Source organism: Arthroderma uncinatum, assembly GCF_011692745.1.
Source record: "Arthroderma uncinatum strain CBS 119779 chromosome Unknown scaffold1, whole genome shotgun sequence".
NCBI classification, from domain to species: domain Eukaryota; kingdom Fungi; phylum Ascomycota; class Eurotiomycetes; order Onygenales; family Arthrodermataceae; genus Arthroderma; species Arthroderma uncinatum.
Window position 1 is genome coordinate 1786856 of NW_022983863.1, and position 12110 is coordinate 1798965.

Consider the following 12110-nt stretch of genomic DNA (forward strand, 5'->3'; position numbering starts at 1 on the left):
CTAGATTTGCAGGGTGAGGCGGCCTCGCGTTGTGATATGCGCTGGCGGATGCTCCGAAGGGTAGTTAAAGCCCGATGTCCCCATTCTCCTCTTGATTCTGTACTTTTTTCTCCCAACCATCAGACGTTCTTACCCAATTCCAAACCTTCCCACTTTGGCCACTTTTATATTCAGTTCTTCACTTTTAGCCCTATCACTGTGGATTGTCAGTACAATTCCATTGAACGTGGACGACTTTATACTTTCCTATCGCCTATTGGATCCCTTTGCAACCCAAATTGGCCCAAATTACTGGATATCTGCCCACTGGATTCTTATTGCATTGTTTTGACAGCTAGCCCAATTCCGGGGCTTGAGGATACTAGTTTTGATTCCAGCAAACGGCGTTGCGTGTCAACCCAGAACACCAGGTAGTACCCATTAATTTTTATTATTACAACATACTGTTTTTATTTTTCTAGTGTGCCCCTTTCATTTGCTCGTTCTCATTTTTCTACGGACCTGTACCTTCAAATCATGTACTATCCCACGACATTTTCCATGGAAGCCCAAGAAGACGACCCTATTATGCCATCGGATGGATATCAGAAGAATGCCACTGCCACCGCCATGGATAGCTCACCTGGATGCTCACAGCTGTTTAGCAGCACAGCCTGGCGAACCCGTCAAGGAAGGCTCGTGTTAGTCATATATGCATAATATTGCATTTGACGCAAATAATGATGACCAGAGAATGAAATGATGAATGATCCTAACCAAACGCTGAAACTGCCAGCGAGGAGCCACTAGCCAAGTGATGTTTCCCCAGTTTTGAACCCGGATTTTAACCAAAGGATGAAAAATGATGCTGCGTCCGTTGTTTCGACAAAATGCCTTGATTATCCTGGATTCATGAAATGTTTACACCAAAAATTGATGATGATGCAGTGTGCGATTGTTTTTTCTTTGGAGAATGTCTACAGCAGTTTTATCCAATTCCCTCGGAGCGGACCCAGCTGAGTATGAATGTACCACATCAATGCTTTATGAGCCAGCCACGCTCCATGGATTATCCCGGATACTTCAAAATGATGTTTCAGTGGCCTCAATGGATTCTCAATCAGCCGGACATTAATTAACTCTAGCCATTAACTTTCTGGTTAGTTTACAAGCTATATGAATGCTAGGAGAAAACATGAGAAACTAACGATGCTATAGGATCCTCTCTTCCTGGAGTTTCTTTTCAATCATTTTCACACATCTTTACTTTATTTCCTTAAAACTTGACGACTTGCGAACATGTCAATACTAATTCGAGCTTGCAGTGCTATTTTTGTTAGATCCCTCAAGGATACATCTTCCCAACACACTTCACAATGTCTTCCAAAACAAAGGCCAGCGTTTCAAAATTGTCAATCCCTAAGAGACACTCCCAAGGGTCAAGGTTACAACAATCCTTCCAAAGCAGCTCTTCAGCCCAAGAGTTTGTGGAGATCCCAGCCAGGACACAGGAGGATGATTTCTCCCAACACGACAAATTTTCCATCTCTCCCGGAATTAATGGAACATGTCACTTTGATAGCCTAAGCCACTGGGCCATCAGCGATGCCATGTTGACTTGTGCTGATCTTAGTACCGCTAGCGAGGCTACTGATGAATCCTTTGACACACAGTCACTATCAACGACTGATTATGACATGCAAGAATCCCAGATGTTGACATTCGCCCCATATTCACAACCCATCTTTGCAGGATCCGCAGACCATTCCACCTTTTCGGAGATCAACCCAATTCAAGATGTGACGGCCACCTGCGAAAGCCCGCAGATGGCATTCAGGAATTCCCATGGTTTCCAGGCTGTATCCAGTGTCATGGGATTTTCCGTTAAGAATGAAACAAGCCATATTTCCAATGGCAATGGATGTGAGAATGAAAAAGACCAAATGGAATTCGATCCAAGCCACCAGGGAATGAAGAACTCCGACTCACTGGCTGCCTCCAGCCCATGGTGCCAGTCTGGAATGAATGATGATGTTTCTTCGGGAAATGTAGTCCACATGTCGAACTTATACACCCAAATACCAGCCACTCCTCCCCTCACGGAAGGCAATCAGGACATACCCGTTACTTCAGCCTGTTCTCCATCAAACTTTTCCCCTTACACCGGACATGATGACTCTCCTTTCGTTGATTCTTCCTATATGTCGGGTCAAAATTTCGCCATAAGCGCCCCTTTCTATCCTCTCAGCCCTCCACTTAGCGCTCGAGACTACAACAGGTACTTTTTTTTATTTTTTTGGTTTCTAACGCCACGGTTTGAATGGAAGACAAAAACTAACGGATCTCAAATGTAAGAACCATCAGACCATCCAAGCCAACCAAGAGATCCAGCTTATCTACCGAAGCTACTGGTGATATGTCCGAGGTATCTGATGGCGATATGTTCTCCCCATCAGTCCTGAGCCCAAGGGCCAAGGATAGCGGAGAAACAAGGAACCCGAGGGATCATCCATTCTACTCTCTTCCCCCAGAGACAGATGGAAAGTACTACTGCCCATTTGCATCCAGAGACAAGCCATGCTCTCACACACCTACCACCCAAAAATGCGCTTACCAGTAAGTATTTGGTTTCCCCAAATGGATGTTTCTATCTGTTGGATGCATTCGTGTTAACAACTAGCTTCTAGTAAATATCTGGATTCCCATCTCAAGCCTTACCGGTGTAAAGTCCCACAATGTGTTGATGCTCATTTTTCTTCCAATGCTTGTCTATTCCGACATGAAAGAGAAGCACATGGTATGCATGGTCACGGAGAAAACCCTCATCTTTGCCACTTTCCTGCCTGTGAACGATCAATCCCTGGAAACGGCTTCCCACGCCGTTGGAACCTACATGACCATATGAGGCGTGTCCATGACTACACCTCATCTGATAAAGCCAGCTCTCCAGAAGGATCTCCAGTTTCCGGAAACATTGGAAAGAAGAAGGAACCTGCAGTCCGCAAAAGGAAGGGAGGCTCGCCAAACAGCCAAACCATGAAGCGAGTTCGGCCAGTTCAATCTCAAACTGCGGCTGCCCTCAAGCTCGCCCAGGCGCACAGTGGTCAGCAGCTACAAAACGCAGAGAGAAGCTACTATGCCTGTCTTGCTCATCTCCAAGAGGAGCTCAAGGATATCAACCCTCAAGATCCCACCCTGCATGAAAAAGCCAATGCCAGACTACAGGAACTTCACACTCTGAGCCTTAACTACCGCTATATTCGCGCTGGACAGCTTGCTAATGAAAGGGCATCCAAATCATCCTGAATTCGACCGTCTCCCTTTTCCTCCAATTCCTCTGCATATACAATTTTGCTTATCGTGTAAAAGTCATTGGTTCTTGATTCCCGTCTTCTTTTTGACTTCTTGGTTGGGTTTTTCTCTTATTATTTTTTCTTCTTCGAATTCCTGCTAGAGAGGATATGTCAACAGCATTTGTTTTGTTTTTTCTTCCTTTCCAAACAATTCTCGGATATCATGCATGGCAAACCCAGACCAGGCATATCTTGTGTTTCCCCTTCTTGTTTCAGTCATATTCACATTCTTATTTTTCCACCCATCTAGCAGTCAGAGTTCGCATGTTTTATTTATCGGTTTATTATGGTTATGGTCCCTTGCATTGGTGGTATTGGAATGCTCAGAAGCGGCTCCCGGCCGGTGTGCCTGGTGGAACACCGCGCAGCGGACAGAGGTTTTTCTATTATTTTATACTATTTTGTTTTGCATTTCTTAGACGAAGACATTCCCATTTTGGGGTTGATTATCGAGATTCGCAAAGGGCGCTCCTAGGAAAGACCAAAAAAAGAAAGGAAAAGGAGAGAAAGAACCAAAAAAAGCTAACCTAAAGGAATAAAGGGAGCCACTTTGCGATGAAGATTTCAATGTTTTCATTTCATTTGTTATATTTTTACTACTCAGTTCCTTTATTTCCCTGTATCTATTTTTGCAAGACTTTCCACCCCAGCGGTTATGATCAACGGCCACTCTTATCTTACGACCCTGAATGAACTGAGTTATATCACTATTAAAGGTCTCTTTCGTGTATATATGCCTTAGTGTTAAAAATGTCATCATTTATCATCAAACGTACCTAAAACTCAGTCATTTCTTCAAATTCTGCATTTAAAAATCTCACAAATGCTTCTCCAACTTCCTCCTGGTTAAGCGTTCCTTGGCCCATTCCCTGGCCATGACCGGCATATGCCCTATTCATGCCAACCCATTGCCGCCTCAGTCTCTGCAAGCGTGGGAGGGTCAGGACGCCTCCCGCACCTGCTAAATCTTCAGTAGGTGCAGACGCAAGTGTTGAAGCGGGGATGAATATAGGTGTTTTGGTCGAGGGAATGGGGATAGTTATTCCAGGGGCTTGTGGGTTTGTTAAAGAGCTAGAAGAAGGTGGCGTCCGGTTCTCAAGGGAAAATTTCCGGATTGTCGATATTACTTCTGACGTTGTCTTTTCAATTGCGTATAGGGCTGTGGGATCCGTTTTTGGTGCTTGGGCCGTGGCTTGGTGGGGGACTATTTTTGGCCGACTTGATGTTGGCCGTTGGAAGCCCGTTTTCTTAGCAGCAGTAGTAGCAGTGTGTGCGCCGGCTACTGTATTTGTATCACCAGTAGTAGCTTGCGCTTTCTCAGATGAGGAGAATAAACCAGAAGCAGGGCTATCTTGGTCCTCTTCTTTCGCTGTCTTTTGTCCTGTTATAGCGAACCATATATCGTCTACTGGTGGAGCTGTATCATCCCAAGGTACCGTGAAGAGAGGTTTATCCCAGCGACTAGCAGTTGAAGGCTCTTCGTAGCGATATATGAGGTTTGAAAGGAGCTCCGGTGGGTATGGCTCCTCGTTATCTTCGGTTCCATTTTGTTCATCCTCTTTACTGGGTTCAACCGAACGTTTAACCTCAGATATAGAGTCGGTTGATCCAGAGACTTTCGCCTCGGACGACTGTTGTTCGTTGCTTTCCGTCTCATCTCGTTTCCTTTTTAATCGAGCCTCGTTTACGGAGACGCACTGGTCTATTGGGGTTCCCACATGTACCTTGTCGCCCGATAGACCACCAAGTTAGTTACTCCGTTGTATGAATATAGAATGTCGAGAGTGGGGAAAGGTATACCACACAGCATGTTGTCATGGCCTCCTTGCTTTCGCACCACAGCTGATACCGCCATCCTTTAATATAATTCATCCCATCCACTATGACGATACTATCTCTCCCTAGCAGTCTTTTCACGCGCGCATACACCACAGCTCTTGCCTGCTTCTCTGACCTGGCGGCATCATATACAGTGCGCGGGTGGGCTACGTCGTGTGATGTGACGATGTGGACCTTATATCGAGATTTCGATTCCGCGGGGAGAGACGACTGGAGCTCTTCGAAAAGCGTAGAGAGCTGGCGCGCACGGTGGGTCAGTCCCGCACATGGATAGCCGGTTAAAATTATTAACTGTAGGTACGTTAGATATAATTAGAGAGGGTGGAAACTAGGCGGGACTTCCATACTGGCATGGTTGATCTGTGTTAATTATTCGTGGACGGCGCGTTGCACATGGCGGGTTGAATGGGGATTCGTCGTAAAGCAGCGTTTGACTGCCTGTCTATAAAACAATATCCTGGACCAGCGAAGGCGTAGGATGGAAAGCGGCAGAGGTAGAACGTTGTTTAACACGGATAATTGATTAGATGCTAAGAAGTAATTCGCAGAGAAATATAAATTTTTGGGCGTCATGCAATGAGTTGCTTAGTCATAACTATCTTCCCCGCGACATGAATATCCTCCTATCCTCACTATAACTAACACATAATTCAAGGAGATAACTAAAGATAAAATGAAAGAAACAACCGCGGTCAACGAGTCCTAGTTGGTTGTTTGATCCTAGATGTCAGGTTGAGCTGACGGGATAAACGAAACCCAAGTTGGTCAGGTCATTGATGACATGATAAATTCATTTTTAGAGACAGGCACCAAAGGTATTTTCACCCGTGTACCTATTCGGTCACAGATCAATCAGAGAAGATTTCCTTTACTTGTATGGTAGAATACAGGATTGACATACGTGATGTATAAGAATCCATCCGGGTCCTTATGTTCGTCATAGATGACACTCATCTTGGCATTGTTCTGAGGTATTTCGTCATCAATGAAGAGGAATATAGACTTCTCTGGACATATATTCATACGCCTGCGAATAATATACATAAACTCGCCAGCGGTGATATCCAGGGGAACAAGGAATTTCGGCTTATCAATGTCTGAGGCGTCTGACCCTGGGGCTTTCTCGCATACTATCTGTAAGATGTTGAATCTATCTGGATATATTGTCCAGTGTGTAAGTTACGGCGAGCATGACAACTCATCCATATAACCATTCCCATCACAAAATGGAAGATGAGCAGAGGGGGCTTAGACGTACAGGGACATGATCAGAATATTTCGCCCGGATGTGCGCGGATTCAGCTTTGCGCCGCTCAAACCGGATTAGCTGCTTAAAGGGGATGGGCATGGTGTGCTAGAGCTTGGCAAAGCTGGAGATATGGGCTATTCTGGGTGGATAGAAGTTATGTAGCCTAACGGGAATGAGCAGAGAGTTGTATGCGAGAAAGATGTGAGTTGGCGAAAAGGGCACAATTAAGTAGAGAAAATGGGAATGACGGAGAACTTGGAATTTATCCTTGAGAACTTCGCTTCATATTATGGATTGCATAGTCATCAGTACCAAAGAATGAAGGCCTACAGATCCTTGGATTGTGCTCAGCTTACTCAATCACAAAGCCCAACTTGGTATATTCTTGAAGGAGAACCCTCTAGATTCAAGATAGATGAATGGTTGTCCATATGGATAAAGGATTCTGATGGGTTATGGCAAACACCCAGGCTGAAGCCCGTAATATGGAAGGAGCCGGTTGCTTTGGTTTGCCAGGTGAGCAGCATAATGGTATCACTCCGGAATTTCGCGGGTTGCAAACATAATGAAATAACCGGGTATGACACCTATAGCGGCGGTATTTCCATGGCGTGGATGCTTCCGGTTCCCTAGTTATTTAAATAACTAGCTGGTTAAGCTGCTTGGATCCCGCCATAGCCTGGCCCGAAGAAACCGCTATAACTTTAACTTTATGGCAACGCTTCCTTAACTCGACCAATATGCAAATATATGACCAAGGTTTATATACCAGCATCCTGTGGATGATAATGGTAGGTCTTTGCCCGATATATAGCTATTCAACTTCTCCTTTTCTCCCATTAAAATTTCCTTTTCGGGCGAAGGTTACTGCCCGGTCTTGGCAAAGCTTGGTTGTCACGTGACTATGCCCTTAAATTAAACTCTTTCCCTACCCGCAATATTGAATTTCTTTAGGGAAGTCAATTCGCTCTCCACGTTAAAAAAGATGTTGTTGTCTTGGAGTTTCGCATCTCTACTCGGGTCGACGCTGTTCGGCTTGGGTCAGGCCACGTCGCAGAGTCCATTGCACGTCGACCTACCTAATGATACGGCGAGCACCCACGATGGTTTCCAAGTGTTCACGAGCAAACATTCCCCGCAACACTCAATCCGCATCAAGAAACAAAATAGTTCGATCAGTGATGCCCACTCCGCCCAATATACTGGATGGCTAGACTTCGGGCCCAAACACCTCTTCTTCTGGTACTTTGAGAGCCAGAGTGACCCGGAGAATGATCCGTTGACGCTGTGGATGACTGGTGGGCCGGGATATTCTAGTATGATCGGGATGTTGCAAGAGGTTGGGCCGTGTTTGGTAAATGAGTATGGAAACGGCACAAACTACAACCCGTGGGGCTGGAGCAAGAAATCCTCGCTGCTCTTTGTGGACCAGCCCGTTGGTGTAGGCTTTTCTTACATCGACGAGGGCCATAAGACTCCCGACGATTCGCATATAGCAGCTGTGGACATGCAGAGGTTCCTACAGCTGTTTGTATCCGAAGTCTTCCCTAACAAACTGCATGTGCCATTCCACATTTCTGGAGAGTCATACGGCGTAAGTCTCTGTCTGATCAATCAAATAGGTCATCCTAATTCACCAATGCTTGTAGGGCCATTATATACCACATCTTGGAGCGCAAATCGTGCAGCAGAATAAGCTCTATCCCGACGAGCCACAAATACGCCTCAAGTCCTGCCTAATAGGTAATGGATGTATGTCTCATATGCATACAGCCTTTGGTTACTGGGAAACCCTTTGCACGACTAATCCTGGCGTTAAGAGCCCAGTATTCAATGAAACCAGATGTGACATTATGGCTGAAAATATGCCGAGATGCATGAAGGTTGCTGAGGTCTGTCGCCGTAACCCAGATCCAGCAATTTGTCTTTCTGCCCAGTCAGTTTGTGTGGACGGCGTCACAGGGATGTACAAGAAAGAGTCCGATGTTAAAGGAGGTCGCAATAGATTTGATAGTAAGGCAACCATAATCTACCAATTTTTACAACATACTCACAACTAGTCAAAGTCACGATCCCTTGCGAAGTCGACGACATATGTTATATTCAAGCTGACCGTCTTCAAAATTATCTAAACACAAAACTCATTTGGGATGCTCTTGCTCCCCCAGAAGCAATTAAAAAATACAAGTACGCGTCCAAATTCGTCGAGGATACCTTTGGCCTGACCTCGGACGGTATGACGCCTTCAACTGGCCAGGTGGAATATCTGCTTGCAAACGAAGTACACGTTATGAACTACCAAGGTAATCTTGACCTTGCGTGTAATACAGCTGGAAACCTAAAGTGGGCGCACAGCCTTCCATGGAAAGGCCAAACCGAATTCACATCCAAGCCTCTAGTGCCGTGGAAGTCGGTACTTGCAGCGACCGGAACGAACGAAACTGTTGGAAATACGAAAGAAGTCAACATACGTGTGACTGATAGCACGGATGTGAAAACCAGGTATGCGTTTGTAACTGTGGACAACGCCGGGCATATGGTGAGTAATCCTTTTAACGAAACTTGGAGTCCCAACGTGTGAAGCTAACGCATTTGGTACACTCTAGGTCCCTCAGGATCGACCCGATGTAGCATTTGACCTGATGAACCACTGGATTTCAGGCGAACCGTTTGTCTAATCGCGGACAATCGGGTACAACTTACGGTTACAGAGCCTCAATTTGGGGCTCGTGAGTGTCTGGTTGGATTGTGACTGTGTCCCCTTAGCCTACCAGCACTGTGAATTACATCAGATCTAACTGGTTTATGAGAATGTTGGGTATATTCGTCGTAAATACTTTAGGAGGAAGGAAGCAGCATAGCTGCTTATGTTATTTAGTTCCACGCCTTCATAGAGCTAGAAATATTGTCTATACTCAACCTGGGTAACTTGAACATTTCCTGGCACTGGTAGTAGGGATGGATATATGGTGTAACTATGCGAGAGCAGCCTGGAAAGTCGTACAGCTCACTGTAATCCTACAAGCTAGCAGTAGACTCATAAAACGAGAAATAGGAGGTTGTAACATCACGAAGTGCACTGAGTGAAAGCTGCATTTTGGCTCATAATGCAGCAACCAGAGAATAGTCACCACCTGACGGCTAGAGGGAAACAAACCCTGAGAGGTAGAAATTGCAATTCGTATTGTTATTAAATAGCTTCTGATGGGTGGGTTTTTCATTGGTTTCCTAGCTCTTCTTGTTTCCATCTCAATTGATATCCGAAAACAGTCCGTCTAAGTTGTTCATCCTGTTATTATTATTAAATCATTAGTAAAAAAACGTAAATGTGAGAGCAAATAAAAATAAATTTACCCCAGGGTCATCCTCGAATAATAGCTTATCCATGACCTTCTCAAATATTTCCTTGACCTCAAACCCACTATCCTCCGCTTTGGAGAAGAAAGCAATGATCTTCTCTAGTAACCAGGGCTGGTATGGGGTAAATACGACAAAAGCAACCGAATCCTTCGATCGCTTCAAGGTCTTCTTGACACTGTCTATCAAGTTATGGTGTTGTGGGTGGTTATATATAACGTCTGCGAGAATCAGGACGTCAAACCCTTCTGAAGGCGATTGTAAAAAGTTGCATATGTCATCGGTAGGAGCACCCCATTTATAGCCTTCGACGTGCAAGGGTGATGGCCGTTTTGGAATAAATTTTTCGCAGGCTGATGCATTTAGTCGCATATTGTCGACAAGCTCAAAATCGGGATAATCAGTCACAACGACGGTTTTGGCCCCCTTTATTGCGCAAACGATGCTTGGCAGACCTGCACCAGCTCCTAGTTCAAGAATATCTTTGCCTTCAACCCATTGTGGGGCATTTTCTTCTAGAAAATCTGATATAGTTCTTGCTGCGTTCCAGAGTAGATACCCCTCCAAATCCAAGCAGCTGTCAGTCGGGATAATTTAAGCAGAACAGCACCTTCAGTGACTAAAGGCTAGGCCGAATTGATCGTACATATAACGGATGACTTCCCACAAGTCGAATGTTTAGGGTATCACCAGAAATCAGGCGATGCTCTGCGAATGTTGGTGGCTTTGGCGGGGGAAGGAACCCCTCCGGTTCCTTGAAAATATCCCCGAAATCAAATGTGGTCTCATCTTCGGATTGTAGCCCCATTATTCCTCTTCTCTTCGTTGTTTCGACCGGGATTTTATTCCCAACTGTGTCAATTGATCAAGTCGACAGGTAAATTATCATCCCTCTTGGGAAATCCGCATATCTGATCTTCAAATCCAAATTTTTTTATATCGCTGACTAAGTCTGATAAGATAAGATGTATCAGGTGACATTTACCCCACATGACGTAATAACTCGACTTTAATCTTGCATGGATACCGTATTGTCACGGATATGGTATCCGGTACTTTTTCTGCACTTGTTATTGGCTTAGAACGGGAATAGGGCTTGTAACATTGCCAAGAGTTTTGTATTTCAGATACCGTGTGCTGCCGAGGTACGATCGTCCGCGGGATAGCGACGTTGCATCTTCGTGGGGAACTTCACGACCGGCGTTTGATCGTCGTTTCTCTCTGTCAAGTTCTTCATCCGCTCTACCTCATCAGCAATCCTCATCGATAGCCTTCTTCCAGCATATCCTACACCCATTTCAGACTGACAGGCCCAATACCACCTCAAATAACTTATTAATTGGTATAGAGCGGAAGAGCTTGGTCTCGGGAAGACAATTCTCGAAGATCTATTCCTCCTCCTGCCGTCAATCTTGTTCGAATCGCTATTTTAAATTTTCTATCCCGGTGGCGTCTCTCGTGGACTCGGTTTACATTCGAACTTCGACCTTTTGGACGTATCATCTTCTCGCAATGGCTGGCCAGACTCACCAGGACAATGGCCAACATGCTTACTTTACGCATACGCAACACCAGCAACCTTTCACTACTCTATCTCAATCATCACTAAGCGACCAATCTGCATCTGCGTCACAAAAGATGGTGACTCAAGAGATGCAAACACGGTCGACAGCAGACCAGCAGCTACACTCTCAAACTCAAGGCCAACAGCAAGACATATGCGGGAAGACTGCTACTGCTCAGTTTCTACAAAACGTCAATCTCGTTGCGGAGGCAGCTCGGCGTGCCCAGATGGGAATACTGATGCGAGACTTAGAGGACATCTCCTTTGACTAAAAGGCATATACCTATCTTTTTACAGTTTAAAGATCGCGGGTCGAACTCACAGCATATATATATATATATATATCAGCATCTCATGTACACATTGTTCACTGTTTTTTCTAACTCATATCTTTCACCTTTCCAATGTTTCCCAGCAGTTATATACATTTTCATCATTGGGTTTGAGTCAGGATTTGATCATCAACGGGATTGAAGTTACACCGTGGCCCCCAACGCACGGCATGGGCATTTGTCTTACGCGGCATCAATCATTGGCTACCCAGATGAACACTATTTTACATTCACTGCCGTTAAATGCATCGGCCAAACATGTGGAGAGTTAGGTGAAGCTTTTGTTTATTGCTTTTTTCTTGGTCTGACCACCTAACTACATGTTTTCATCGAATATAACTTTCCAGGTGCGAGTCACTTCACTTAAGCTACTTCTGGCGGACGGGAGATCCTCCCACCAAACACCAATCGGGGTCCCTAGGTGTGACAACGCCCAT

The 12110-nt window shown here is 45.1% G+C and overlaps 5 protein-coding genes across 5 annotated transcripts; 2 read left to right on the forward strand and 3 right to left on the reverse strand.

Moving 5' to 3' along the window:
* Window positions 1-2880: 2880 nt before the first annotated feature.
* Window positions 2881-3285, forward strand: GIQ15_00551 (uncharacterized protein; the record flags this gene model as incomplete). Its single annotated transcript, XM_033547968.1, has 1 exon — window positions 2881-3285. One exon carries the CDS (start codon window positions 2881-2883, stop codon window positions 3283-3285), a length of 405 nt encoding a protein of 134 aa, XP_033408919.1.
* Window positions 3286-4108: 823 nt separating this feature from the next.
* On the reverse strand, window positions 4109-5524 carry GIQ15_00552 (RNA polymerase II elongator complex subunit; the record flags this gene model as incomplete). Its single annotated transcript, XM_033547969.1, has 3 exons — window positions 4109-4997; window positions 5260-5462; window positions 5519-5524. The coding sequence occupies 3 exons, from the start codon at window positions 5522-5524 to the stop codon at window positions 4109-4111; spliced, it is 1098 nt and encodes a 365-aa protein (XP_033408920.1).
* A 443-nt stretch (window positions 5525-5967) lies between these two features.
* On the reverse strand, window positions 5968-6519 carry GIQ15_00553 (Autophagy-related protein; the record flags this gene model as incomplete). Its single annotated transcript, XM_033547970.1, has 3 exons — window positions 5968-6004; window positions 6073-6305; window positions 6430-6519. 3 exons carry the CDS (start codon window positions 6517-6519, stop codon window positions 5968-5970), a joined length of 360 nt encoding a protein of 119 aa, XP_033408921.1.
* An 886-nt stretch (window positions 6520-7405) lies between these two features.
* On the forward strand, window positions 7406-9098 carry GIQ15_00554 (carboxypeptidase Y; the record flags this gene model as incomplete). Its single annotated transcript, XM_033547971.1, has 4 exons — window positions 7406-8014; window positions 8070-8172; window positions 8481-8959; window positions 9027-9098. 4 exons carry the CDS (start codon window positions 7406-7408, stop codon window positions 9096-9098), a joined length of 1263 nt encoding a protein of 420 aa, XP_033408922.1.
* A 539-nt stretch (window positions 9099-9637) lies between these two features.
* On the reverse strand, window positions 9638-10585 carry GIQ15_00555 (Nnt1p; the record flags this gene model as incomplete). The annotated part of the gene is made up of 3 exons (XM_033547972.1): window positions 9638-9709; window positions 9775-10292; window positions 10468-10585. The coding sequence occupies 3 exons, from the start codon at window positions 10583-10585 to the stop codon at window positions 9638-9640; spliced, it is 708 nt and encodes a 235-aa protein (XP_033408923.1).
* Between the last annotated feature and the right edge of the window lie 1525 nt (window positions 10586-12110).